Source organism: Chlorocebus sabaeus, chromosome 28 (genome assembly GCF_047675955.1).
Source record: "Chlorocebus sabaeus isolate Y175 chromosome 28, mChlSab1.0.hap1, whole genome shotgun sequence".
NCBI classification, from domain to species: Eukaryota; Metazoa; Chordata; class Mammalia; order Primates; family Cercopithecidae; genus Chlorocebus; species Chlorocebus sabaeus.
The window spans coordinates 20582264-20609957 of NC_132931.1; the positions used below are offsets into that span (position 1 = coordinate 20582264).

General features: G+C 53.4%; 1 protein-coding gene across 2 annotated transcripts in view; it reads left to right on the forward strand.

The window, feature by feature from the left end:
• Positions 1-70: 70 nt before the first annotated feature.
• CHLSN (cholesin) overlaps positions 71-27694 on the forward strand; it is a 131132-nt gene continuing 103508 nt past the window's right edge. The window contains exons 1-2 of one of the 2 annotated variants that reach the window (XM_008018888.3): positions 71-162; positions 8892-9021. In XM_008018888.3, the coding sequence (XP_008017079.2) occupies positions 8893-9021 (129 nt within the window). In that variant the 5' untranslated portion in view covers positions 71-162; position 8892. Of the gene's footprint in view, positions 163-1507; positions 1543-8891; positions 9022-27694 lie in introns of those variants that run through there. The other variant, XM_073012886.1, reaches the window with a different exon arrangement.

Consider the following 27694-nt stretch of genomic DNA (forward strand, 5'->3'; position numbering starts at 1 on the left):
TCGCTTGCCATTAGCCGGCGGAGAGACGGACGCTGACCTCGTCCAATGGGAGGCTCCGCGCTCATGAAGGCGGGACTAACGCTTACCTGGGGCGCGGGTCCCTGCCGGAAGCCGGCGTCCGCGACGCAGCTGCTCAAGCTTGGGTGGGCGAGGTGGGCGCAGGTAGGAGCGTGGGGCCGCGGCGGGGTGGCCGGCGGGTCAGGGCGCCGAGGTGATCCAGAGCTCCGGGGCGGGCTCCCGCGAGGCTCCGCCCCCTCCACGTGGGTGCGCGGAGGCCTGGCGTGGCGCGATTGGGCGGCGGCCCTGGGGTCCCCGGTCCTGGGGAGGCTGGTGCGTCCCTTGCAGTCCCGCGCGGGCTCCGACACCGGCACCCGCTCTGGGTTAACTCAGTACAGGCGAGCGGAAGGGACGCCACTGGCTCCTAGGTCTCAGGCCGTCCGCCCTCGCTGTGGCTCTGGTTTAATTGTCTTCCTCTGAAGACTCCCTGATTGCCTTCCGAGGCTTTCAGCTCCCACTTTCTCTCTTTTTTTATTTTTGAGGCAGTGTCTCATTGTGTCACTCAGGCTGGAGTGCAGTGGCGTGATCATAGCTTACTGCGGCCTCCACCTCCTGGACTCAAGCTGTCCTCCCGCCTCATCCTGCCCAGCAGCTGGGACCGCATGCGCGCGCCACCACACAGGGCTAATTTTTTAAAATGTTTTTTGTAGAAACGGGGTCTCACTATGATACCCAGGCTGGTCTCGAATTCTTGGTCTCAAGCGATGGATCCTCCCGCCTCGACCTCCGAAAGTGCTGGGATTACGGGAGTGAGCCACCAAGCCCGGCCTCACTTTCCATCATAAGCATGCTTTCCATTCCTTCCTTCCTTCCATCTTTCGTTCATTCGTTTTTAAAAAACGTTCATTGGGTTCCTCCTGCACTGTTCGGGGCTTTGGGCTACAGCTGTCAACAAGTGGAGACAAGTCGGTGATCTAGTGAACTTCCATTCTGGAGGGGAGAGACAGATGACCAAGGTGCACAGAGCAGGTGGTGATAAGTGCCGTGGAGAAGATGAGAACAGGGGGTTGGAGAGTGGAGAGGAAGCAGGAGAAGGAGTGAGGCACCAGAACATTCCAGGCCGGGGCAACAGCAGGGAGCCCAGTGTAGCTGTGGCCAATTTGGGAACAGAGAAAGAGGAGGTGAAGCCCAGAGATGCGGGGAGGGGCCAGTGGTGTGGACCTTACCAACTGGCAAGGACCTTGACTTTCCCTTCAAGTGGAAGGGGACAGCTTGGGAAGTTTTTGAGTGGAGGTGACACACAATCTGATTTAGGGGTTTAAAAGCCATCGTGAGAGGTGGTGGCTTGGACTGGGTACCTACGGGATCATAAGGGAGTCACATTCTGGGTGTATTTCAGTGGTAAACCGACGGGAGGTGATGGTAGGTTGGACGAGTGTGTGAGAAAGAGAGGAGTTGTGGATGGACCAAGGTTTTAAGCTTGAGCTACAACGTGAACCTCATCAGATGGATGTTTTTGGAGAGGATGAACACCGGAAAGCTCAGGTTTGTGGAGGGTGATCAGGGTATTGATTACAACTTCTTAAGTTTGAGATGGTATGTGTGTAGATGACACATATAGGTACATATGTATGGTTTTATATATATAGTTATGTATATACACAGTTTATACACACACACACACACACACATATATATTTTTTGAGACAGAGTCTCACTCTGTTGTCCAGGCTGGAGTGCAGTGGCGTGATCTCAGCTCACTGCAACCTCCACCTCTTGGGTTCAAATGAATCTCCTGCCTCAGCCTCCCAAGTAGCTGGAATTACAGGCGTGCACCAGCACACCCAGCTATTTTTTGTATTTTCAGTAGAGACGGGGTTTCACCATGTCCCAGGCTGGTCTCCAACTCCTGACCTCAAGTGATCTCCCTGCCTCGGCCTCCCAAAATGCTGGGATTACAGGCGTGAGCCACTGTGCCTGGCCATACACATATATATACATACATATGTGTGTGTGTGTGTATGTATGTATGTATACATCTGTATAAACAGTGTAAACAGAGGTCAGGAGTTCAGGTATGTACATGTATATATATGTCTAGGTACATGTATATGACCGCATATATGTTTAACTGTATACATGCACAGTTGAGTTGGCGTGTAGGTCAAGGATAGGGTTAATAAGAGACCTGTAAAGAGAGGAAACAAAGTCATCAGCATCTAGTTGTATTTGAAGCCACGTGACCAAATGGGGTCACGAGGGAGTGAGGAGGCTGAGCACTAAGCCTGGGTCCTTCAGTGTTCAAGGACAGGCGATTAAGAGGTGGGAGCAAAAGCAGGAGTTGTGCTGTCTGTGCTGGATGCCGGGTGAAAAACGCCTGTCAAGAAAGAAGGAAGGATCAACAGTCCAATGCTCTTAGGTCAGATAAGTTGCATACTGAGAGTTGGCAATGGGATTTAGCCAGGTGGGTGTCATTGTGGCAAGGTGGTTGGGGCAAAACCCTGATGGAATGGGGGGAGAAAAGAAGTCAGAGACAGGGCAGGTAGATGACTGTTTCTTTCCTCCCCTCCCCTCCCCTCCCATTCCTTTTTCTCTCTCTCTCTTTTTCTTTTTTTCTTTTCTTTTCTCTCCTCTTTCCTCTCATTCTGTCGCCTAGGCTAGAGTGCAGTGGCGCAATCTTGGCTCACTGTAACCTCCACCTCCCTGGTTCAAGTTCTTCCCCTGTCTCAGTCTCCCAAGTAGCTGGGACCGCAGGCACCCGCCACCACACCCAGCTAATTTTTGTTTATTTTTAGTTCAGACAGGATTTCACCATATTGGTCAGGCTGGTCTCGAACTCTTGACCTCAGGTGATCTGCCCGCCTTAGCCTCCCAAAGTGCTGGGATTACAGGTGTGAGCTACTGTACCCAGCCTTGCCCTTTTTTTTTTTTTTTTTTTTTTTTAAAGAGACAGGGTGTCTCACCCTGTCACCCAGGCTGGAGTGTAGTGGCATGATCATGATTCGCTGCACCCTTGAACTCCTGGGCTGAAGTGATTCTCCTGCCTCAGCCTCCCAAGTAGCTGGGACTACAGGCGTGGGCCACCATGCCCAGCTAACTACAAAATATATGTATTTTGGGGCCAGGTCTGGTGGCTCACACCTGTAATCCCAGCAGTTTGGAACGCCAAGGTCGGAGGATCGCTTGAGCCCAGGAGTTTGAGACCAGTCTGGGCAACATGATGAAACCCCATTCCTACAAAAAATACAAAAATTAGCTGGACATGGTGGCGTACACCTGTAGTCCCAGCTGCTGCAGAGGCTGAGTTGGGAGGATCGCTTGAGCCTGGGTGGTTGAGGCTGCAGTGAGCTGTGATCATGCCACTGCATTCCAGCCAAAATCTTTTTTGTAGTGACGGTTTCACTATATTGCAAGGCTGGGCATACGGCTTGATTTTTTGTAGAAAAAATATGGCACAAATTTGGTTCTCACAACAAACTTTATAGCGAACAATCTTTCTCCCATTTATTATTATTGTAAAGTAGCACGTGGGTGTTATATTTTTATTTTATTTATTTATTTATTTATTTATTTATTTATTTTTTGAGACGGTGTCTTGCTCTGTCGCCCAGGCTGGAGTGCGGTGGCGCGATCTCGGCTCACTGAAACCTTCACCTCCCAGGTCCAAGTATTCTCCTGCCTCCGCCTCCAGAGTAGCTGGGACTATAGGCACATGCTACCACGCCCGGCTAAGGTGTTACATTTTTAAATTTATGGTAAATAACTTGAGAGGGATTATAGTTTTTTTTTTTTCCCAGTATATCGAGGGGTTGTGGAACCATCACCACAATCTAATTTTAGAACATTTTCCTTCTCCCACAAGAAATCCTGTAGCCCTTCGTGGTCACCCACTCTTCCCTCCACTTGCCCTATCCCTAAATAATCTCTGATCTCCTTTCTGTCAGTATAATTTACATATCCTGAGCTTTTCACAGAAGTGGAATTTGCAGTGCGGAGTCTCGGGGGTCTGGCTTCTCTCGCCCAGCACAGTGTCTTCTGGGTTCATCGTGTTGCGGCACGTGTCAGTGTCCCATTTCCTTTGGTGGCCGAATAGTATCCCCTGTGCGAATGCGCCATGTTTGGTTCCCCCTTCGTCCATGGATGCACAGACACGGAGGTTGTTTCGACTGCTTGGATATTAGGCACGTACTGCCGTGGACATCATTGTACACGTTTTTATGGAGATGTGTTCGTTTCTCTTTGATTGGCATTTCCTAAATGACCCATGATGCTGAGCTGCGTTTCATGTGCCTGGTGGCCGTTCATATATCTTTGGAGCAACGTCTCTTCAGATCCCTTCCCCATTTAAAAACCGGGTTATTTGTCTCCTGTTGTTGAGTTGTTGTAGGTCTTTATATATTCTGGTTACTAGTGTCTTGTCAGATACGTGATTTGCAGGTATTTTTCTCCAATACTATGGGTGGTCCTTTTTTTTTTTTTTTTTTAAATACAGGTTCTCACTCTGTTGTCCAGGCTGGGTTGTAGTGGAATAATCATGGCTTATTACGACCTCGACTTCCTGAGCTCAGCTCATCCTTCCGCTTCAGCCTCTGAGGTAGCTGGGACTCCAGGTGTTCGTCGCTATGCCCGGCTAATTTTTTGTATTTTTTGTAGAGATGGAGCCTTACTACGTTGCCCAGGCTGGTCTTGAACTCCTGGGCTCAAGCAGTCCTCCCACCTCCCAAAGTGCTGGGATTAGAGGTGTGAGCCACCGTGCCCGGCCTGGGTTTTCTTTTTGCTTTGTTTTGTGTAGAGATGCGGTCTTGCTGTGTGGTCGGGACTGGTCTGGAACTCCTGGCCTCAAGTGATCCTCCTGCCTCGGCCTCCCAAAGTGCTGGGATTACAGGCGTGAGCCACTGCACCCAGCCTCTTTACTTTCTTGCTGGCATCCTTTGCAGCACAAAAGTTTTACATTTTGTTGTAGTCCAATTTATTTTCTTTTTCTTTTGCTGCCTGTTTTTGGTGGCATATGTGAGAGGCCATTGCCCAATCCAAGGTCATGAAGATTTACTCCTATGTTTTCTTCTATAATTTTATAGTTTTAGGTCTTCCATTTAGGACTTTGATCTATTTTGGAGTTAGTTTTGTGTATGGTGTGAGGTAGGGCTCCAAATCAATTCTTTTATATGTTGGTAGCCAGTTGTCCTGGCACCATTTGTCTTTCCCACTGAATTGTCATGGCACTGTTGTTGAAAATCAGTTGACAGTAAATGAAAGTAAACGTCATTTTCCATAACAAACATTCATTATCTCAAAGCTTGAGTCACTTTCCCTTAGAACTATTAAAATAAACTTTTCCATAATATGGAAAAGTCTTTTATCCCTTTTTAGCAAATAGACATAGTGATTAAGTTTTTAAATGATAACTTACAGAATGAATATAGATTTGACTTAACTTTTATAGTAATGGGTATGTAAATATTTGCTGAACTTTTCTTATTTCTCTCACAAGGTAATTGGCTGGCATGGTCTTTTGTCTTTTCAGAGCCCCTGTGTCAACAGTATCTCATTCTTCCAAGATTTCTTATTACACAGCTAATTGAAATCTGTAGCCTCTGGCTTCTGATGCTTTTTAAATGTAAGGCTCAATTAAAGAATAAGGGGCTTCGGGTTTTCTGATTTCACAATAGGAGTATTCTTTCAGTGGGCTGTTACCAGTGACAGCCCCAAGTGGGATGGAGGGAGCCCTTGTGCAGACTCTGCCCTTTGGACGGGGCGTTTGCTCTTCAACTGTCTCCTTGGTTTCTGGCCTCACCTAGCATCCCAGGCCTGCCTTGACCTCCCCTGACTCTTTTTCACAGCTAGTGGTATTTAGACCACACCTCGGCTCTAGGTGGGCTCAGTGCTGCCAGGCCCTTTCCATGATGATCATCCTTTAACTCCCACTCTCCCGTCACCTTTCCTGCTTTACTTTTTTTTTTTTTAAACACAAGGTCTCATTCTTTTGCCCAGGCTGGAGTGCAGTGGTGCAATCATGGCTCACCGCAGCCTCAACCTCCTGGGCTCAAGCAATCCTCCCACCTCCGCCTCCTGAGTAGCTGAGACCACAGGTGTGCACCACCAAGCATAGCCAATTTTTAAAAAATGTTTTGTAGACATGGAGCCTCGCTATGTTGCCCAGGCTGGTCTCAAACTCCTGGGCTCAAGCAGTCTGCCTACCTCAGCCTCCCAGAATGCTGGGATGACAGGCGTGAGCCACTGTGCCTGGACTGTTTTAATTTTGGGGTGGGATTTGGCTTTCTTGGTGTTCCCTGGCTTACTGACGTGGTCCTTTGTGGGTGTGTGTATGAGCTGTCCGGGCTGGAGGCTGTGTGGTGTGTGTCTGAGCTGTCTGGGCTGGAGGCCATGTAATGAAGCAGCATGCTGGTTGTTGAGTTCCTGTCTCTCGGCTCCCCAGCACCTCTGTGGTACTCTCCCACCCCCACCCACTTGGGGGCCTACATAGCCTGGGGCTCTGCAGAACACTTTTCTGTTCTCAGCTCCTTTTAAGGCTCTAGCCTGTAGGGGCAGCAGGGGAGACTGGGAGCTGGAGGGTGGGGAGGAGTGTAAGTAAGGAGGAATGTGGGTGAGGGGGTGGCCGTGGGGAGGGTGGGGACAGGAAAGGAGGGGTGGGGACAGGGACATGGGTTCGGGCGAGGGCTGCTTCTGCTCCTGCTGTCCTGCCTGAGCGAGCCCATGCAGGAGGCTTGGCTGCAGCAGCAGGTGTGGGCTGGGCTCCTGCTTCTCCCTCCTAGAAGCAGCCCGTTCCCTGCCCACACCCCACCCCAGGTTCTTCCTTAGGTCCCAGCCACAGCCGCCAGTACCCCTCCATCAGGGACCCAGGGCCTGCTACCCCAGCCCCTCCAGCAGGCTCCCAGGTCTGGTGGCCTCAGCTGCCTCTTTTGGCTCCCTCTTCACACAGTCCACAAAGGACATGGGTTCTGCCGTCCCTGGACTTCTCCATCCTGGCGTGCTGTTCTAGAGACAGCTGTGCTGGAGAAAGGAGGCCTAACCACATGCCCCTCATACGTGGCCTGCTCCATACTCCTTGCATGCTCAGAGGAGATCCCAGACTCAGGGTGGTCCTTGAGCCCCTCCACCCAAGGTGGCCAGGTGTCCTGTGATGGGCAGGGCTGGCACCCACAGCCCGGGTGGTGCCACAGCTTCCCTAGTTGATGGGGAGCACGAGTTGTTATACCCAGACCGTTTGTTCCCCAAAGAAGACCACCAGAGTCCAGAGTCAAAGCCAAGCGGCAAGGATCTTTACTACAAGTTCGAACTTGGTCCCTCCATTCCACAGCATACAAGAGGGCCTTGAACAATGCGAGTGCTTGCTTTTTATAGCCCGATGTAAACAGGATATGTAAAGTTACAGGGAACAAGGTAGTTCTCTCGGTTACTGCATTACAATTGGTTAACATTATACATTTAGCATTCCTTATCGGAGATCTCCCAGGTGATGTTTTTCTGAAGTTTGAAAGAAATATGGAGGAATGTGTTTGTGCTGGGCTCAGGAAGTTGGGAGATATATGGGGGATGTGCCTCATTCCTTTCAGAGTGAGCCCATGATAGGAGAAAGTGAAAACAATTCAAAATATTCAGTGATTAGAGAGCAGGCAGATTTTCACTTTTGGGAAATTATGATACTGTCACTGAAGATGGTATTTCTCTCAATCTTAAAAGCTTTGTGTTCTGGCCGGGCGCGGTGGCTCAAGCCTGTAATCCCAGCACTTTGGGAGGCCGAGACGGGCGGATCACGAGGTCAGGAGATCGAGACCATCCTGGCTAACACGGTGAAACCCCGTCTCTACTAAAAATACAAAAAACTAGCCGGGCGAGGTGGCGGGCGCCTGTAGTCCCAGCTACTCCGGAGGCTGAGGCAGGAGAATGGCGTAAACCCGGGAGGCGGAGCTTGCAGTGAGCTGAGATCCGGCCACTGCAGTCCAGCCCGGGCTACAGAGCAAGACTCCGTCTCAAAAAAAAAAAAAAAAGCTTTGTGTTCATGTTCAGTTAGAAATATAGAATATATAATCCATGTATGATTGCAGCTGTGTTAAATAAAAACAGTCAGAAAAAAGACCGAACGGGGCCGGGTACAGCAGCGCACGGCAGTGGCCCCAGCGCTTGGAGAGGCCGAGGCAGAGGATGGCTTGAACCAGGGGGTTTAAGACCAGCCTGGGCAGCATAGCAAGACCCTGCCTCTACAAAAAATTTAAGTTAGCCAGGCATGGTGGCACACGCCTGTGATTACAGCTACTCAGGAGGCTGAGGTGGGAGGGTGGCTTGAGCCTGGGATTTTGAGGATGCAGTGATCCAAGATTGTGCCACCGCACTCCAGCCTGGGTGACAGGGTGAGATGACCCGAGATCGCACTGCCGCACTCCAGCCTAGGTGACAGTGAGATGAGCCAAGATTGTGTCACCACACTCCAGCCCGGGTGACAGAGTGAGATGACCCGAGATTGCACTGCCGCACTCCAGCCTGGGTGATAGTGAGATGAGCCGAGATTGTGTCACCGCACTCCAGCCCGGGTGACAGAGTGAGATGAGCCGAGATCCCACTGCCGCACTCCAGCCTGGGTGACGGTGAGATGAGCTGAGATCGCGCCACCGCACCCCAGCCTGGGTGACAGGGTGAGACCCTGACTCAAAAAAAAAAAAAAAAAGATGGAAAGGAAATACACCAAAATGTCAAATTCGTTGCCATGGGTGATGAAATGTGGGGATTTGAGTTTAACTTTTATATGTTTTCCATATTTTCTGAAATACTTTTTTTAAAAAACGGGAGAGTGCCCTATTTCTTTTTATTTAAAAATATTTTATATGAGCTAAGCCTTTTATTTCCTTATTTTCAGCAGTTTACTTTCTCTGTTGCAGGATGGCAAAACAGAAGAGAAAAGTTCCTGAAGTGACGGAGAAAAAGAACAAAAAGCTGAAGAAGGCCTCAGCAGAGGGGCCACTGCTGGGCCCTGAGGCCGTGCCAAGCGTCGATGGAGCCAGCTCCAAGGTAAGGCCGCCAGTGCTTCGCTGGCCCCGCCCTCTGGGATCCACCTGTTTTCTGATCTAGAGGGAGGGGGCGGCTCAGCCTGCTGGTCTCTGTGGAGCAGAGGCTGGAACAGATGCGGAGGCGTGGATGGGCTTGGTGCCTTCCAGAAGCAATTGTAGGACAAAAAAGGATTTTAGTAAATTTTGAGTTGGAATCCCACGATTGCCTTTTTTAGCCATCAGGACACTGCTGTTTTGGGTGCAGTGATGTGTAGGGGACTTGGTGGCGGCACTCAGGGTGGTGAGGGGCCTGCAGCAGGCCTTTGGTTGTGCTCTGGGAAGGTGTGGGCGGCGGCTCCTCACCTGGGCATGCGCAGGGGCGTGGCCTGAAAGCCTGTGGTTAAAAACGCACATCTAGAAATGTTCACGTCGAATAACATGGTTATTGTCCATATGAAAACCACCCGTTGGCCTCACTTTCTAAACTGTGCAGTGGATTATAAATAATGTTGAGATCTGAGTATCCACCACCATTCACCTGAAAAGATACGTGAGCCATCTTCTCCTAAAGTTACGCATTTTTATTCCTCGTTTTCTTAAGACACAGTCTCGCTGTGTCACCCAGGCTGGAGTGCAGCATCACCCAGATCACCCAGGCTGGAGTGCAGTGGTGGGATCTCGGCTCAGTGCAACCTCCATCTCCTGGGTTCCAGCGATTCTCCTGCCTCAGCCCCACAAGTAGCCAGGATTACAGGTGCACACCACCGCACCCAACTAATTCTTTGTATATTTTATAGAGATGGAGTTTCACCATGTTGACCAGGCTGGTCTTAACTCCCGACCTCAAGTGATCTACCCGCCTTGGCTTCCCAACATGCTGGAATTACAGGCGTGAGCCACCGCACCTGGCCTGCATTTTTATTCTTTTTTTTTTTTTTCCTGAGACAGAGTCTCACTCTGTCACCCAGGCTGGCGTGCAGTGGTGCCATCTTGGCCCACTGCCAGCTCCGCCTCCTGGGTTCACGCCATTCTCTTGCCTCAGCCTCCCAAGTAGCTGGGACTACCGGTGCCCGCCACCACGCCCGGCTAATCTTTTTGTATTTTTAGTAGAGACGGGGTTTCACTGTGTTAGCCAGGATGGTCTCGATCTCCTGACCTCGTGATCCCCCCGCCTCGGACTCCCAAAGTGCTGGGATTACAGGCGTGAGCCACCACGCCCAGCCCTGCATTTTTATTCTTGAAAGTATTTTGTTATGTCCTGTATCATGTTTATCTTCCACAAAAAGATGCATATACATTTAAATTTGAAAATATAAAAAATTTTTTTACCCACCAAGTTCTGAGTGTTAAAATTTTTCTTCTACGTTGAACTGTGTTTACCGTTAGTAGCATGCTGTTGATCAAAACAGCATAATCGATTAGGAATTTTCACAAATGATTCTACGTAAAGTGAAATCCGATGAGGCATGCATCGCATCGTGGTCAGGGCCTTGTGACCCCATGTCACCACCCCGCGAAGGGCAGGGCTTTTCGTGTCTCTGCGGTTGGCGCACTCACCTGTGGATCTGCGTGTCGTTGTTCGAGAGAAAGCGGGTTTCCACGGGCTGTGTTCCTGTTCTCACGTCAGATTTCTGTGCCAAGCAGCCTTGTTGACACAGATGAGTAAATGGGAACGAGAGTGTTGTTGTAGCTTTGTTGCTTAAGTCCTTAAACTTTGAGACCATTCTGTGGTTTGGGGCACATATTTTCAGAATTTATTTTAAAGATCGATCAGTAAGTGACAGCTAGACTGGGTCCCTAAGTTGTTCAAGGGCCCGGAGCCAACTTGTTACATTTGTTCACTTCCCCAGGGTGACGCCAGGGTTCAAGCTCTGCCGTTGTTTAGTGCTGGAGGTCTCGTGCCTGGGGCGGTGTGCCATTGTGAGATGCGGGGTGGCAGGTGGCCCTGTTTTTCATGAAAGGAGAAAAGGGCCGCTGTGCGGAGGGAGGTGGAAAGGGGGAGCCCATGCGGGCCCTTCTTCAAAGCGGCTTCCAGCAGGAGGTGGGCACAGCCGGTGCTTGGAGGGGTCCCTGGGCTACCCAGCCGCAGATGCCTGGGACAGTGGAGTGTGCCTGGTTGCTGGGTGTGGCCCAGCTCACTCTGGGATCCTGTCCAGTGAGGCAGTGCTGAGCTCTCGGAAGGTGGTATAAAATCACGTCCACCACGTCTGTGGCTGCAGGCGGCTCAGCAGGCGTGGGTGGAGGGGAGAAGCCGGGGTACGTGCCTAGAGGAGGTCCTGGCTATCTCAGAGGGTCGTCTCTCACTGCCACCCCCGAGGGGCGAGGAAAGCCAGACAGCACCCCCAGCACAGCCAGACAGCTTGTCCTGGGCTCTCTTTAGCGGAACACCCCAAGGTCACCCGGAGGCGAGGCCTGGCAGGTGCAGAGGTCCTATGGCTCCTGTGCAGTGGGTCAGGAGGCAGCCCAGCGTTCCACCTGAGCCTCACCCTGAATTTCAGCTCCTCCTCCTCCACGAGCTGTTCAATTCCTGTGTCCCCAGGCCGACTGCCTCTTATTCGTGCCTTCTTCACAGCCTGAGGTCCAGTTATGTGGGTGCTTTTTGGTTTCTGGGTTCCAGATGGACACTGGTTTCCCGAGAGCTGTTGGATCTCTTGTTCTGTGGTTCAGCCCAGTCCCGATTCCACAGAGCCTCAGGTACACAAGACTTTGGTGGGCGTGGCATCACCCTGAACTTTTTGAGTTTAGTCAAGAGGCTTCTGACTCTCCCTTCTTGGTGAACCCTCCTCCTGCCTGATCCCCACACAGGCCGCTGGTCACTGGCAGGACCCCCATGACAGCTCGGCTTATGGTGACTGTGGGCAGAGATTAAAACTCGTACCCAAGTGAGGGGCTGGTGTCTGTCCTTTTGTTTAAGTTCAAGTAATTATTTTAAAGTATGTGATCCAAGTAATTATTTTTCATTATTAAAATACGTGTTGATCGAAAGAAAGTTGGAAAGCAAGAAGGGAAAGAAGAAGCCTTTGTTTCCTTCAGCTCCGCTTTGAGGGCTGGACTCTGCTGGTCTGGAACACGCGGCTGCCGGCAGTCACCACACTCGCACTGGCTTTCCGGCCACTGGCGCGGAGTTGGTCTCAGGCCCGCCCAGCTGAGCATTGGGAAGCGACCTGGAGCCGGTTCCTTAGCCTTTGGAGGAGCTGGCAGCGGGAAAAGGGCCTGGGAAGCCAGGGAATGTGGTCTCAGTGGGGCCCGGTTCACCAGCAGGGGTCGGCAGCCACGTTCCTTCTGAGGGAGCTGGTGGAAGGAGCTGCCTTCGGCTGGATTCTCTGCAAAGTGCATGCTCCTGTGGCCAGTTTCCAGGCTACTGGGAGGGTTTTCAGATGGGCCTCTGTGACTTCGTGTGGGGGCTCGGGGGCTCATGTTCTTGTGTGTCGGGAGCCAGTCTCCACATTAAAGGGGGTATCTCTGCTAATATGGATATTTCCTTGCTGACTCTCCCTGGTTCTCATGGGAAATTGTTAAAAAAAAAAAAAAGGGTTTCAAGCTTTTTTTTGAAGCTGAACCTAAGTGCTTAGAAGGGTGGGCGGCTGGGCCTGGGGAGCAGCATTCCTGGGCTCCGGGGAGCTTGTGGAAAAGTACTGCGCTGGCTCCTCCCCTCCCCCAGTGGATCCTGGACGGACCTCCGGAATCCGCCATCAAGGAGGGAGAAGCCTGTGTCCCCCCGTGGGCCATCATGTTGTCCTCCCGGCAGCGTCTGTCCGGGGAGCCTGCGGGTCAGCGGCCGCTCCCGGGGCCCCGTGCAGCCTCTTCCCACAGCATGAGCGCTCTGAGCTTGCGCCAGGATCGCCGCCATGTCCCCAAGTGACGGGACTTCATCGCCCCTTGGGGAGCGCTCCCTCAGCGTTCCAGTTCCCACTCAGGCCTGTGGGCTTGGCCCCGGGAAGCTGCCTGGGCCGGGTACACTCACTCTCCCAGGCTTCAGTCCCTGGTGCCTCTGTCTGGCACCAGTGAGGTTTGGCCGTTCCTTGGTCCTGGGCACCAGGGCCTCAGGGTCTCAGCTCTGGGCGTTGTTTGCTGAGCTCACCATCCCAGAGGCCCCTGCTGGTCTGGAGTGCTGGGGAGGTGGGTGGCTTGTGGTGGCCGCGGCAGGAGGAACAGCTGCTCCCACGGGCCTATCTCGTGTCTTGGTGACTGGGTGGTATGATTGCTCGCTGGTCTTAGAAGGGACTGGCACCTGCCGCTTCTGCCCTCCTCAGCTCGGCGGGCAGGAGGTTCTGCCGCTGGGGTTGGCGCCTTGGGCCTTTCCTCTTGTGGACCAGAGGGGTCCCAGGGTTTGCCCTGTCTGCTTCCTGTTTCGTAGCTAAGCCCTCCCCGGGGAGCTGGGGTTTAGGAGTTCTGTCTTCATGTTCCTTTAACCCTTCCAGGCCTGGTTTCCCACTTGAGCGGGTTGTGAGGATGAGGTTTCAAATGACACAATGCCCTTTGAGGGGGACTGTGGGGCCCTGGCTGAGCCGGGCCTGCTGCCCAGCATCCCTTGGGGTCGGTGGACGTGGAAGGAGGCCATGTGACTCGGCAGGTCTTTCTGTCCTTCACCCTCCCCCTCCCTCTCCAGTCCCACTAAAGGGGACCCTTAGCTTCTCTGTTTCTGTCTGAAGCCATGGACCTGTATGCCAGGGAAGGTGGCATACGTGCAACCACCCCATGCAGAGCCAGCTGAGTGGCTGCTGGCGTGGAGGCCCCTGTATGACCCGGCCGCTTCCCTGCTGCTGTCGGTGCCGTTTGGCTGCCTGGAGATGAAAGGTGGGCTCCCTCAGTCCAGTGTTGTCAGCAGAACCCCCCTGGCTTCCTCTGCCTCATAAGAATCCCTTATGTGTGCAACACTTTCTGTCCACACAGGCATCTCCACAGCGATTCTTAGCAGCCGGGAGGTGCTGGGGCAGAGGCGTGGGTGCTGTGCTGGTTTCAGTCACCTGGCCGTCTGTCCTGGGGAAGAGACTCACCCCTGGTTTCTGACTCTGGTTACCTCATGGAGCCCACTAGCAGAGACCAGGATCCCTTCCTGTGGCCGGCTGCGAGCCAGCGGAGGCTCGGCCCAGGGCAGGGTCCGTGTGTTCAGGTGCCGTGTAAGGACCATTGGGGCTCAGACAAGGCCTCGGGTGGGTGCGGCACGCTGCGCTGTGTGAGTGCAGTGACCTCGGGTGGGTGCAGCACGCTGCCCTGTGTGAGTGCGGTGGGTGTGTGGCACACTGCCCTGTGTGAGTGCGGTGGGTGGGTGCGGCACGCTGCCCTGTGTGAGTGCGGTGGGTGGGTGCGGCACGCTGCCCTGTGTGAGTGCGGTGGGTGGGTGCGGCACGCTGGCCTGTGTGAGTGCGGTGGGTGTGTGGCACGCTGCGCTGTGTGAGTGCAGTGACCTCGGGTGGGTGCAGCACGCTGCCCTGTGTGAGTGCGGTGGGTGTGTGGCACACTGCCCTGTGTGAGTGCGGTGGGTGGGTGCGGCACGCTGGCCTGTGTGAGTGCGGTGGGTGTGTGGCACGCTGCGCTGTGTGAGTGCAGTGACCTCGGGTGGGTGCAGCACGCTGCCCTGTGTGAGTGCGGTGGGTGTGTGGCACACTGCCCTGTGTGAGTGCGGTGGGTGGGTGCGGCACGCTGGCCTGTGTGAGTGCGGTGGGTGTGTGGCACGCTGCGCTGTGTGAGTGCAGTGACCTCGGGTGGGTGCAGCACGCTGCCCTGTGTGAGTGCGGTGGGTGTGTGGCACACTGCCCTGTGTGAGTGCGGTGGGTGGGTGCGGCACGCTGGCCTGTGTGAGTGCGGTGGGTGTGTGGCACGCTGCGCTGTGTGAGTGCAGTGACCTCGGGTGGGTGCAGCACGCTGCCCTGTGTGAGTGCGGTGGGTGTGTGGCACACTGCCCTGTGTGAGTGCGGTGGGTGGGTGCGGCACGCTGCCCTGTGTGAGTGCGGTGGGTGGGTGCGGCACGCTGCCCTGTGTGAGTGCGGTGGGTGGGTGCGGCACGCTGGCCTGTGTGAGTGCGGTGGGTGTGTGTGGCACACTGCCCTGTGTGAGTGCGGTGGGTGTGTGCGGCACACTGCCCTGTGTGAGTGCGGTGGGTGTGTGTGGCACGCTGGCCTGTGTGAGTGCGGTGGGTGGGTGTGTGGCACGCTGCCCTGTGTGAGTGCGGTGGGTGTGTGTGGCACGCTGTCCTGTGTGAGTGCGGCGGGTGTGTGTGGCACGCTGCCCTGTGTGAGTGTGGTGGGTGTGTGTGGCACGCTGCCCTGTGTGAGTGTGGTGGGTGTGTGTGGCACGCTGTCCTGTGTGAGTGCGGCGGGTGTGTGGCACGCTGCCCTGTGTGAGTGCGGCGGGTGCGGCACGCTGCCCTGTGTGAGTGCGGCGGGTGTGTGGCACGCTGCCCTGTGTGAGTGCGGCGGGTGTGTGGCACGCTGCCCTGTGTGAGTGCGGCGGGTGCGGCACGCTGCCCTGTGTGAGTGCGGCGGGTGTGTGGCACGCTGCCCTGTGTGAGTGCGGTGGCTGCGGAAGGCTTCATGGGCCACAGTAAGCGGCTTGACCGTCCGGCTGTGGGGCCTGCACCTCACAGAACGCGGGGCGCAGGTAGTGGTCGGCGGAAGAGAGCAGGGCTACTCGGCTTGGACCAGTGTGTAGAAACTCTTGATTTGCTGCTTTTGTAATCTTGAAAATCAGTGTGAATTACTTAAGCATGAAGCCCACAGCTTTATAAAACCATCAAATGAGGCCGTGAACTTCATGGCCATGAGAATTTGCTCTGAGCCAAAATACTTCAGACCAATGGTATTTTGCCCCAAGAAGCATAACCGCTCTGGCAGTGGGATTTTGTGTCTGAACTCGTGGGGCCGAGTGGTTGCTGGTGTCTGCAGAGGCGACCTGGGAGCCCAAGTTGTTTTTCTCAGTGGAATTCCACCCTCCCCCGCCCACATTGTTTTTACTGTCTCCTGTCTGACTGCTGCGTGCCGGGGGAGGGGGGGTCTGCCCGCTGAATTCTGGACTCATACATGTGCAGGGCTGAACGGCAGGTGGAACCGGAACTGTCTTATGTGTGGGAAAACTGAGACCTCGAGAACCCACATGGTCTCTCTGAGGCCCGCGTAGGCGGCAGGAGGCCGGCTCCCTCCTCCATCCCTGCCGGCCACGCTGCCCCCCGTGTCCATCCGTTTTTGTGGCTGAGTAATAGTCCATGGGCCGCCTGCTGGCCACACTACCCCATGTCCATCCATTTTCAGGGCTGAGCTGCGCTGCCCTGTGCCCATCCATTTTTGTGGCCACACCGCCCCGTGTCCATCCGTCTTTGTGGCCGCGCTGCCCCGTGTCCATCCGTTTTTGATCCGTTTTCAGGGCTGAAATAGTCCGTGTTGCGGAATGATCAGGTTCTCTCACCCATTTACCAGAGTCTGGAGACTGAGTTGTTTCCAACTTGGGGCTGTTTTGAATGTGCTGTTAACATTTGCATCTGCGTCTTTCTATGCTTTCGTTCCTAGGACCGGAATTGCTGGATCCTATAGTAAGTGTGTGGTTAATTTTTTGAGAAGATGCTGGCTGGGCGCGGTGGTTCATGCCTGTAATCTTAGCACTTTTGAGAGGCCGAGGCAGAAGGATTACTTGAGTTCAGGAGTTTGAGACCAGCCGGGGCAGCATGGTGAAACCCCGTCTGTACAAAAAATACAAAAATTAGCCAGGCATGGTGGCCCGCACCTGTAGTCTCTCAGCTACTAGGGAGGCGGAGATGGGAGAATCACCTGAGGCTGCAGTGAGCCAAGATTGCACCACTGCACTCCAGCCTGGGTGACAGAGTGAGACCCTGTCTCAAAAAAAAAACCAAAAAACAAAAAACCAAAAAAACCCAAAACATTGAACAAAAAAGAAGCATGAGGGTCCTGGTGCCTCCACATGGTTGACATGTGGTGCTGCTAGCTTCTTAATTTTGGCCACTCTTGTAGGTGTAGTCTCGTCATTCTGAGTATGTGGTTTTAAAAAACAGCTTTTTATTGAGCTATATTTGATGTAAGGTCAGTTTTTTTTCTTTATGATTTCTGATTTTTCTTCCAAAAGAAGTGCTTCTCTTTTATATTTTTTAGAACCAATTTGAATTTATGTTTTATGTGCGATAGGGATCTAACTTCTTTTGTTCTAAAAGAAAGATACACCTGTCTTAGAATCTTTTGTTGAACATTCTATCCCCCCCCCCCTTTTTTTTTTGATGGAGTTTCACTCTTGTTGCCCAGGCTGGAGTGCAATGGCACAATCTTGGCTCACCACAACCTCCGCCTCCCGGATTCAAGTGATTCTCCTCTCTCAGCCTCCCGAGTAGCTGGGATTACAGGCATGCACCACCATGCCCAGCTAATTTTGTATTTTTTTGTACAGACAGGGTTTCATCTTGTTGGCTGGGCTGGTCTTGAACTCCTGACCTCATGTGATCCACCCTCCTCGGCCTCCCAAAAGTGCTGAAATCACAGGCATGAGCCACTGCGCCTGGCCGGGGGTTGGACTTTCTCCATGTCCTCGCCAGCACTGTGATATGTGACCTTCTGATTCTAGATATCCTAGTGTGTCTGGGAAGTGGTATCTCCTTGTGGTTTTGATTGGCACCTCCCCAAGGCTAATGAGGGTGAGCATCTTTTCATGTGCTTATTGGTCACTTTTATATTTTCCTTGGAGAGATGTCTATTCAGACCCTTTGCCGCTGGGCACAGTGACTCACGCCTGTAATCCCAGCTCTTTAGGAGACTGAGGCAGGAGGATCACTTGAAGCCAGAGGTTTGAGACCAGCCTGGGCAACTTAGCAAGATCCTGTCTCTACAGAAAATTAAGAAGTTAGCTAGGCATGGTTACACATGCCTGTAGTCCCAGTTATTTGAGAGGCTGAGGTTGGAGGATTGCTGGAACCCAAGATTTTGAGGCTGCAGTGAGTTCTGATCTCCTGCACTCCAGCCTGGGTGACAGAGCAAGACCCCGTCCCCAAAAAACTAGAAAGCAAAAAACCAACAAAACAAACTTTTCACCCACTTGAACCACAATGGTTATTTGTGTCTATAATTGAGTTGCGAGAGTTTTTACGAATTCCAGGTACAGTTCTTTTCTCGGACGTGTGACTTACACGTATTTTCTCCCATTCTGTGGCTTCTCTTCCACTTTCTTGATGATGTCCTTTGAGGCACTGAAGTTTTCAGTTTTGATGAAGACCAGTTGATCTATTTTTCTTTTGTTGCCTGTGCTTTTGATGCCATATCTAAGAAGCGAGCCTCCTGCCTTGACCTCTGAAAGTGCTGGGATTACAGGCGTGAGTCAACACACCCGGCCCACAATAGCGTTTTTTTTTTTTAAGAGTCGCATAGTATTCCATTATCTTGTTATACCATAATTTATTTAGTGAGGTCCTTACCACACTGTTTTAATACTTCATTTTTTAAAAAAATATGCTTTAATATCGGCCGGGCGCGGTGGCTCAAGCCTGTAATCCCAGCACTTTGGGAGGCCGAGACGGGCGGATCACGAGGTCAAGAGATCGAGACCATCCTGGTTAACACGGTGAAACCCCGTCTCCACTAAAAAATACAAAAAACTAGCCGGGCGTGATGGCGGGCGCCTGTAGTCCCAGCTACTCGGGAGGCTGAGGCAGGAGAATGGCGTGAACCCGGAAGGCGGAGCTTGCAGTGAGCTGAGATCTGGCCACTGCACTCCAGCCTGGGCGACAAAGCGAGACTCTGCCTCAAAAAAAAAAAAAAAAAAAAAAAAATATATATATATATATATATATATATGCTTTAATATCTAGTAAAGTGAGTACCTTTTTCTTTTTTTTTTTGGTAGAGATGGTATCTCACCATCTTGCCCAGGCTGATCTCAAACTCCTGGGCTCAAGCGATTTTCCCTCCTCAAGCCTCCCAAAGTCCTGATATTACAGGTGTGAGCCACCTCGCCTGGCCATAAGAACCTCTTTCTTCATTGTTTTTTCAGACAGTGTTCTTGGCCTTCTATTTGTATGAATTTTGGAATCAGCTTTTATATTCCACAAAATTTTTTTTGTGACTTATTGAGGTTGTCTTTTCTGTGTTCCAGGGAAGTTTTATGGTTTTCTTTGGAAAGGTCTTGCTTGTTTCTTGTTAGGATTCTTGATACTTTTGAGTCTGTTTCCTCCTCTGGTGTGTCATAATGGTTACTGACGGTGTATTGGGAAGTTACAGATAATTTGGATGTTGATCGTAGAGCTAACAACGATGCTGAGTTTTCTAATTCTGTTATTTCGTCAATGGATTCTCTTGGATCGGGTTTTTTAAGTAAGTGAAAATGTCTCTAGAGAATGGCAGGTGTGTCTCCACTTTGCGCTTACGCCATCTTTGTTTTTCTTCTAGCAACGGCTAGGACTTTTGAGCCAGTGTTGTATGATAGATGTGAGAATCTTTAATATGGCCATATAATTCCCATTTTCCACAGCAGAACTACTTTTGTGTTTCTGGCAGAACCCAGAAGCCTGGTGTTTTAATATTATTGCTGGGTAAGCCTTGTGCTGCGGTTTTCTTGTTTTGGTCTCAGTTGAATTCTGAAGGAAACCTTGTGTGGCTCTCTGGATGAGAAGATGGCAGCATGTGACGCCGGCTGCGTTCCCGTAGCAGCAACGATGAGCTGCCTTTTTGTCTAGTTTTGAATAAGCACCGGCCTGTGGTCCCAGCTTCTAGGGGGGCTGAGGTGGGAGGATCCCTTGAGCTCAGCAGGTCAGGGCCAGCCTGGGCAACGTAGCAAGACCTGGTCTCTAGAAAACAAAACAAAATGAAAAAGGCGCGTCGGTGATGGAAGCCGGTCCCTAGAGCTGTAGTGATGTCGTCGTCCTGCGTGGGCGTCGGTGATGGAAGCCGGTCCCTAGAGCTGTAGTGATGTCGTCGTCCTGCGTGGGCGTCGGTGATGGAAGCCAGTCCCTAGAGCTGTAGTGATGTCGTCGTCCTGCGTGGGTGTCGGTGATGGAAGCCGGTCCCTAGAGCTGTAGTGATGTCGTCGTCCTGCGTGGAAAAGCCTGCCATGGGCACTGCTGCACTGCGGGCTAATTAGGAGAAGAATAGGGCATCGGTGAGCAACAAGAGGACATTCAACATGAAATATAAAATTAGGATCTACGTCGATGGGAAGTTGAGCCACCGAGAGGTTTGCACTTCTTCCTGAGCTGGGGTCTAGCTTCCCGCCAAATACCTTGAGATGCCAGAAATAAAAGCGCACACAACACCGGATGCTTCATTCCTGGGAGACAAGTTCGAGAAGAGCCCCAGAGCAGAGCATGGCTTCCTGCCGTCCAGGCCAAGTCCTGGAGCCCCTTTGCCCCTCGAAGGCTGCCATGGCTCAGAGTTTCTGCACCGCTCCTTGCCTGGGAGTCAGACCTGCCCCCCACGGGGAGGAATTAAAGGCAGAGATGGTGGCTGGGGAGGAGGCCGCTGTCGGAAAATCAGCTGTCTCAGAGGAGGTAGGGAGTCTGTCCTTGGGAGTGCTCGGACTGGGACGAGGTGGGTGTTGTAAGGATTGCCTGGGAAGGAGCCCTGTGGGGAGTGAGATGTGAAGTAGGTGACCTCCGAGTCCCTGCCCAGTGCTGCCGTCTGATTCCAGCTGTTCTGCTTCCTGTGGGGCGCGGTGACCCTCGAGCACCTCCTGATGCTGACGGAATCTTCTCAGTGTGGGTGGTTGAAGCGGGTCCGTGCCCCTGCCATGTGGGTCGCACACCTGCTCCCAACAGGAAGAGCACAGGAGCGGCTGCTCCTGCCCGGGGGGCGCCTTCCGGGAGCGGGCACTCGTGGCTTTCGGGGCATTGGTCGCTGGGGGATGGTGTGAAAACAGAGGACTCAGCAAGCCGGTGCCATCGGGGCGCTCACTCGCACTTCCTCTTAAAGCGAGTTTATGTTTAAAATAACGGTAGATTCATAGTGAATTTAAAAAAAAAAGAAGTATGAGGGGCCTGTGTGGCCTAGCTTCCCCGGGACATCGACGTGGGTGCACCGCACAGAGCTCGTCCAGAATCCACAGGTTGTACGTGCGGGTGTGTGCGTGTGTGTGTGCCCGTCAGCTTTTCCACGTGCATGGCTTTCTGTAACCACCGCTGCGGTGAAGATACAGGAGGCGCCTGCGCTGCATGGCTCCTGGTCTGCTGCTTGACAGCCTCTCATTCATCCAGGGAGCAGCGAACGTTTGGGTCTCGTGCATAAAGCTCTGTAAATACGCCTTAGCATACGTTTCCATCGCTCTGGGGTAAGTGCCCAGGGCCTGGCCGTTGGGTTGCGTGGTGCACGCACGTTTAGATGTTTACGAAACCACTGCGCTTCTCCAGAGCGGCTGCGCCGTTTGGCGTCCCCACTGCGAGTGCAGCTGAGGCCGGACCCCGCACCCTCGCAGGCACATGGTGTCATGGCTTTTTTTTTTTTTTTTTTTTTTTTTTGAGACGGAGTCTTGCTCTGTAGCCCGGGCTGGACTGCAGTGGCCGGATCTCAGCTCACTGCAAGCTCCGCCTCCCGGGTTTATGCCAATCTCCTGCCTCAGCCTCCGGAGTAGCTGGGACTACAGGCGCCCGCCACCACGCCCGGCTAGTTTTTTGTATTTTTAGTAGAGACGGGGTTTCACCGTGTTAGCCAGGATGGTCTCGATCTCCTGACCTCGTGATCCGCCCGTCTCGGCCTCCCAAAGTGCTGGGATTACAGGCTTGAGCCACCGCGCCCGGCCGGCTTTTTCTTTTTAGCCACTTGGATCACAGCGCTCCCATTTGGAAGAGGACAGCTGATGAATGTCCTAAGAATTAGAAGAAGCAGAATTAAAGCTCTTTTGCTTTTCCAAGGCTCGTGATATGTGCTGTTGGCCCGATCGTTGCTGGAAGCTGCCAGATGCCATGTTCCGGGGGACTTTCCTGGCTTTATATGGGGCCATCCGTGGTGTTCCTGCCCGAGGTGGCCTGTTCGCCCTGTGTGGAGCCCTCCTGTGGTCTCTTTCTCCAGGAGCCTTTTGGGGATAGCCGTCCCAGCCACCTTGCTGGGCATCTCTTAGAGTGAGCAGGTGGAGGCCGGGCCACAGGGCAGGTGGGGTGTTAGCTGGCACTGGGCTCCCAGCCGGCCTCTCTCATCTCTAAGCTGGGCTTTCGCAGCCTGCTGGTCAGATCTAAACAACTGCCGAGAAACTGGAGTCTCGCCAGCCTTCCTCACTGCCATGGAGATCTGACCATCCTCATTCTGGGCCAAAGAAAACAGGATCCACTTCCCCATATTCCAGAAAAGCCCACTGTTTCCATGTCAATGGAATTTCCATCTAATGCTGTCATTGCTGCTGTGATCAGCCCAGATGTTTGCCAGCGCTGCTTCTTTGTGGTGAACAGAAAATAACTCAGCAAAATGTAATTTTAAAATAGTAATGTGTGTTATTTTTCCTAAGTTATACATGATTCATGTAAAATAAATTAGAAAATGCAAAAAAATTTACAGAAGAAACCAGAAAGACTGATTCTGCCGCCGTGAGACGACGCTGCGGTAACGTCCCGTAGCAGCCGCGTGTGCTGAGTATTTCTGAGTGGGCGTGTTTGCTTTTCCATCCACAGCGAGTCCTCACTCACTGTCACCCGCCCTGAGGTCCTTGGAAACTGCCTTTTTTTTTTTTTTTTTTTTTTGAGAGGGTCTCCCTCTGTCACCCAGGCTGAAGTGCAGTGGCGTGATCCTGGCTCACTGCAGCCTTAACCTCCCTGGCTCAAGTGATCCTCCCACCTCAGCCTCCCAAGTAGCTGGGACCACAGTTGTGTGCACCACCATGCCCAGCTAAATTTTGTATTTTTTATAGGGACAGGGTCTTCCTATGTTGCCCAGGCTGGTCTTGAACTCCCAGGCTCAAGCGATCATCTTGCCTTGGCCTCCCAGAGTGCTGGGATTTCAGGCATGAGCCGCCGCACCTGGCCAGAAACTGACTTTAAGCAAAATGACAAACAGCAGGTCCTTGAATATTGTTTTGTTCAACACCATTGTGTTATGCCGTGGATGAGAACAGTAGTTGGTTTCGTTTTTTGTCTTTCCCTTAAAGTTGCGCTTTGAGAAAACCTTTGCCATCAAGATGGTTATGTGAGGCCTCGGCCGCAGCAGAGCACCTGCTACCCGACGTCCACCCTGGGTGCTGTGATCCAGTAGGACAGGAAACAATGACAGTTTATGATGGCTTTATTTATTTTTTTATTTTAAATAGCAAAACATTTTAATCAATCAATTCTAAAAGTAACAGAGGCATATTATATCTGATCCACCTCCTCAAAAGTTTACTGCGGATTGGACAGGCAGACTGCAAAGTAGAACCAGACATTAAAGGTTTTTTTCTTTTTTTTTTGAGACGGAGTCTTGCTCTGTTGCCCAGGCTGGAGGGCAGTGGCGCGATCCCAGCTCACTGCAGCCTCCATCTCCCGGGTTAAAGCAGTTCTCTGCCTCAGCCTCCCGAGTAGCTGGGATTACAGGCGTGTGCCACCACACCCGGCGTGATTGCTTCAGTTTCAGCTTCTTAGATTACTGTTGATGGTCATTTTCCACGTACATATTAGTCATTTGTTTTTGTTTTGTGAATTGCCTGTGTGTGGTTTTTTGTTTTTGTTTTTGTTTTCTTTTTAGCCACTTCTATTGTAATTTATCTTTTCTGTACTGATTTGCAAACACACTTCTTAAACTGAGAGCCCTTTATCTTTCCTTCATGTTTCAAATATTTTTCCAGTTGGGTTGTTTGTGTTTATAGCTTTTGCCCTACACAGATCGCGGCCTCCCACGCCCCACAGCGCTGTGGCCGCACAGGCCCCCCGAGGCCTGTGTCCCAGACTGCTCCCTTGGGATGCGGCCCCACGGTGGATCCCCGACCCCCCGACACCCGCTCCCGCTCTGCCCCACGGGAGCCATGGGAAGACGTGGCGGGAGGCGCGGGAAGAGTGCTCAGGCTGCCCGGGCGGCCGTGCCTTCCCTCCAGGGGCCCTTCCCAGCTTCCGTTAGACTTGGAGACCTGGGCCCGGGGGTGCCGGCTTGGGGAGAGGGGTGAAGGGTCTTTCGTGGTGGGCTTTTCCTCTCGGAGGCGCACCACGAAGATGGAAGCCCTGCTCGGCATCCTTGTCTTCGGAGGACGTTCCTCCCTGATTTTCACAGTGGATTGTTTAGCTTTTCGTGGTGTTGTGTGTGCTTTTACTTCTGGCATCTCAAGGTATTTTGGCGGGAAGCAAGGAGTGGCTGCATGGGGACCACGTGCCCTTGTTCTGCCAGAGTCGGTCCACAGACTGGGCCCTGACTCGGCCGGGCCAGCTCCCCGTCTCCTGTGGGCACCCGCTGGCATCTGCGCTTGGGGCGGATTTGCGTAGCCTCCGTGTCTGGGCGTGGAGGGCGGGAGAAGGTGCTGGCCTTGGTGCCCTCCCCCCGCTGCCCTCCGGATCCTTACTGAAGCCCTGGACCCGGCCCTGGCTGGCGAGGCGGTGCTGGCACTGGCATTTGTGGAGAGAGCGAACATAGAGAGTCTGCCCCTGGGGAGGTGAGGACAGAGGTGGTGGCCTGGTAGACAGAGAGACGTCTTTGCTGGCGTCTGGACCAAACGTCACCCCTGGCGCCCAGACCAGAGGCACATGGGAATCGGGAAGCTGTTCTGCCCCAGGGCCTGGCGGGCGGGAGGGGCTCCGCTGCCCACAGAGGGATGAGTGGGGAGGGCCTGGAGGGCGGGAGGGGCTCCGCCGCCCATGGAGGGATGAGTGGGGAGGGCCTGGAGGGCGGGAAGGGCTCCGCCGCCCACGGAGGGGTGAGTGGGGAGGGCAAGTCCACCTGTTCCACGTTCACACCTGCAGACTAAACTCATCGCACCCCAGGGTGTGGAGGGACGGCATGCTGAGCTGCAAGTCAAATGGAGTGTTATACTGTAGCCTTTATGATAATAAGCAGTGAAAGTGTTTTTTATATGCTATTGGGAACCACACAGGAATGGGGGGCCTCTATTAGGAACCACACAGGAATGGGGGGCCTCGGGGGCACGCGGGATTCTCAAGGTGATCTTCAGGCCTGTAGTTTTCAGCTTGTAGGATTAGGACCACTTGAAGAGGCTTTTTTTTTTTATTGGATTAAGGTATATTAAAATTGTTTAAAACAAATACTTGCTTGTCATAAAAGTTTAGGTAATGAAGATATATAGAACTTCTGTCAATATGATGGATTGGTCACCATGGGAAATGGTCCCTTCTGCCTCAAACACATAAAAATACCAGAAGAGACCGGGTGTGGTGGCTCCGAGCACTTTGGGAGGCTGTGGTGGGTGGATCACCTGAGGTCAGGAGTTTGAGACCAGCCTGGCCAATATGTTGAAACCCTGTGTCTACAAAAAATACAAAAATTAGCTGGGTGTGATGATGGGTCCCTGTGATCCCAGGTACTCGGGAGGCTGAGGTAGGAGAATCGCTTGAACCTGGGAGGCAAAGGTTGCGGTGAGCCGAGATCGCGCCCACTGCACTCTAGCCTGGGCGACAGAACGAGACTCCGTCTCAGGAAAAAAAAAAAAGCCTGGAAGAAACATCACAGCAGAATTTTCTAACATAGCTAATTCAAAAGCAAGTGGTAAAGAAGAGACCGAGCAGCCATACCAGTGAGGGGAGTGGACACTGGATGGCCCCCAGAGGCGTCAAAGCAGGTGTACACGGTAGGGGCGGGTGTGTCATCGGTGACACGGAAACCCGGGTGATCTCAGACACGCAGGCAGCAGAGAGTGGAACTAAACTGCCCTCCCAGGCAAGAGCCACTTTTCTTTAAAATGGGAGGTACAAAATCCTCTTAGCTGGCTGAGACACATGGCAGGGAAGCTGGGGTGGATAGAAAGCCATCTGCTCAGAATCAGAACCCCAGGCAGATTTGCACTGCCCCCGCCTCACGGGAACCCCCAGTTGACAAGTCAGCACACCTGTGCATTGGGGCCGTGAGATTCGTGAAGTCCCCAGCAGCTGGATGCAGCTGCCCACAGGGCCTGTCAAGGAGAGCAGCCCTCCCCTGCTTCCTCCCGGGGTGCGGGGCACAGCCCTCCCCTGCTTCCTCCCGGGGTGCGGGGCACAGCCCTCCCCTGCTTCCTCCCGGGGTGCGGGGCACAGCCCTCCCCTGCTTCCTCCCGGGGTGCGGGGCACAGCCCTCCCCTGCTTCCTTCCGGGGTGCGGGGCACAGCCCTCCCCTGCTTCCTCCCGGGGTGCGGGGCACAGCCCTCCCCTGCTTCCTCCCGGGGTGCGGGACTCCAGTGCGGGAAGGTCTTCCCTGCAGGCCTCTGGTGGGATTCAGGGAAGACCTTGCAGACTGTACATCACAGTGGTACGGTTTTGGGAGAGAACCTCTGGTGTTCATGAGATTGCCAGGAAGAGCTCAGAGCTCCATCCAGTAGTTCTGTGTTGCTGACTGAGCTTTTGGCGTGTGCTTTGCAGCTTGTGGGCAGCATGGTGTTGGAAGCAACAGCCGATTCTGTGGTTGGGAGACAGAAGCTTCATCTCGTGGTTTCATCCTCTGTAAAGTGGGAAGAAGCCACCAGCTTCCCTGGGTTAAGGAGCAGGAGGCAGTCATGTCTGTTGGTGGTTCCGCAGTCGCTGGCTTCTGCGTAGTGGGTTCTTGGTAAATGGCAGTTTTCTCTCTTTTTTGCAGATGGGACCGTATTTGTTGACCCGTGTGGAGCTGGGTGTCCGTGAGCGCATCATGGGCTCTCTCCTGTTCCTAGGTGGGCTGCGGAGTGCCCACTGCGCTTGGGGAGAGTGGGTTACAGACGGGGGTAAGCGGCAGTTTTTCTGGGCGGGCGTCGGCCTTGCTCACAGTGCACGCGGACACGTGGCTTCCTCTGTGGCTTTCCTTTCCCCCCTTCTCTTCTCTTCATGGTCCTGTGATGCAGAGCACTGGAGCTTCCTTCCTTCCCAGAGTCGAGTCCGTGTTCCTTCCGGGCAGAGCTGATGCTGCACGGGCAGGCGAGGAGACTGGTGCTGGCAGAGCTGTGCTCCCAGTGGCCTGGTGCAGTCCCAGCAGTACCTGCTGCTGGGGGCTCCTGGCCGTGGTCACGGTGGGCAGGGAGCTGCATCCATCTGTCCGGCCTGGCCATGCACCACACTTTGGCTTCCTCTTTGTGTGTTCACCTGGCCCAGCTGCCCTTCGCCAGAAACGGCATGGAGGGAAGGGGGTGGCAGATTCAGACTTGAGGTCAGTTGGTCTTTTGGGAGCTGGGAGCACAGCCAAGGATTCCCCTCTGGCAGCAACGGCATCTTCTCTGGTTTCTTTTCTCACCGTGCTCCACACACAGTAACCCTGTCTTGTCTACCTGTGAAATACACCCTGAGCGGGGCCCTTCTGCCCACCCCAGGCCCATCCCCCACACCAGGCCACACCTGTTCTCCCACCTGCCTTCCTGTTTGCTCACGTGGGCCGGGTTCCTCCCGACGTGTCAGTCCATCTCTGTGCTGTCAGCGGACCCCGTGGAAGCTCTCGGCCCCTCCGGCCTGGGTCTGGCCCCTGCCTGCCCCTCCCCGTGTCGATCCCCTCCTGCACCCTCTCCCTGCCATGCTGTCCTGGCCTCTCTTGGTTCTGTCCTTTCCCCCACACAGCACCCAGAACACAGGGACCCTCAGAAGCACTGGACGGACGCATCTCTGGGGCTTCACTCTGGCTGGGTCTGGATGGCCCTCTGTTGCCCAGACACACACACCTTTG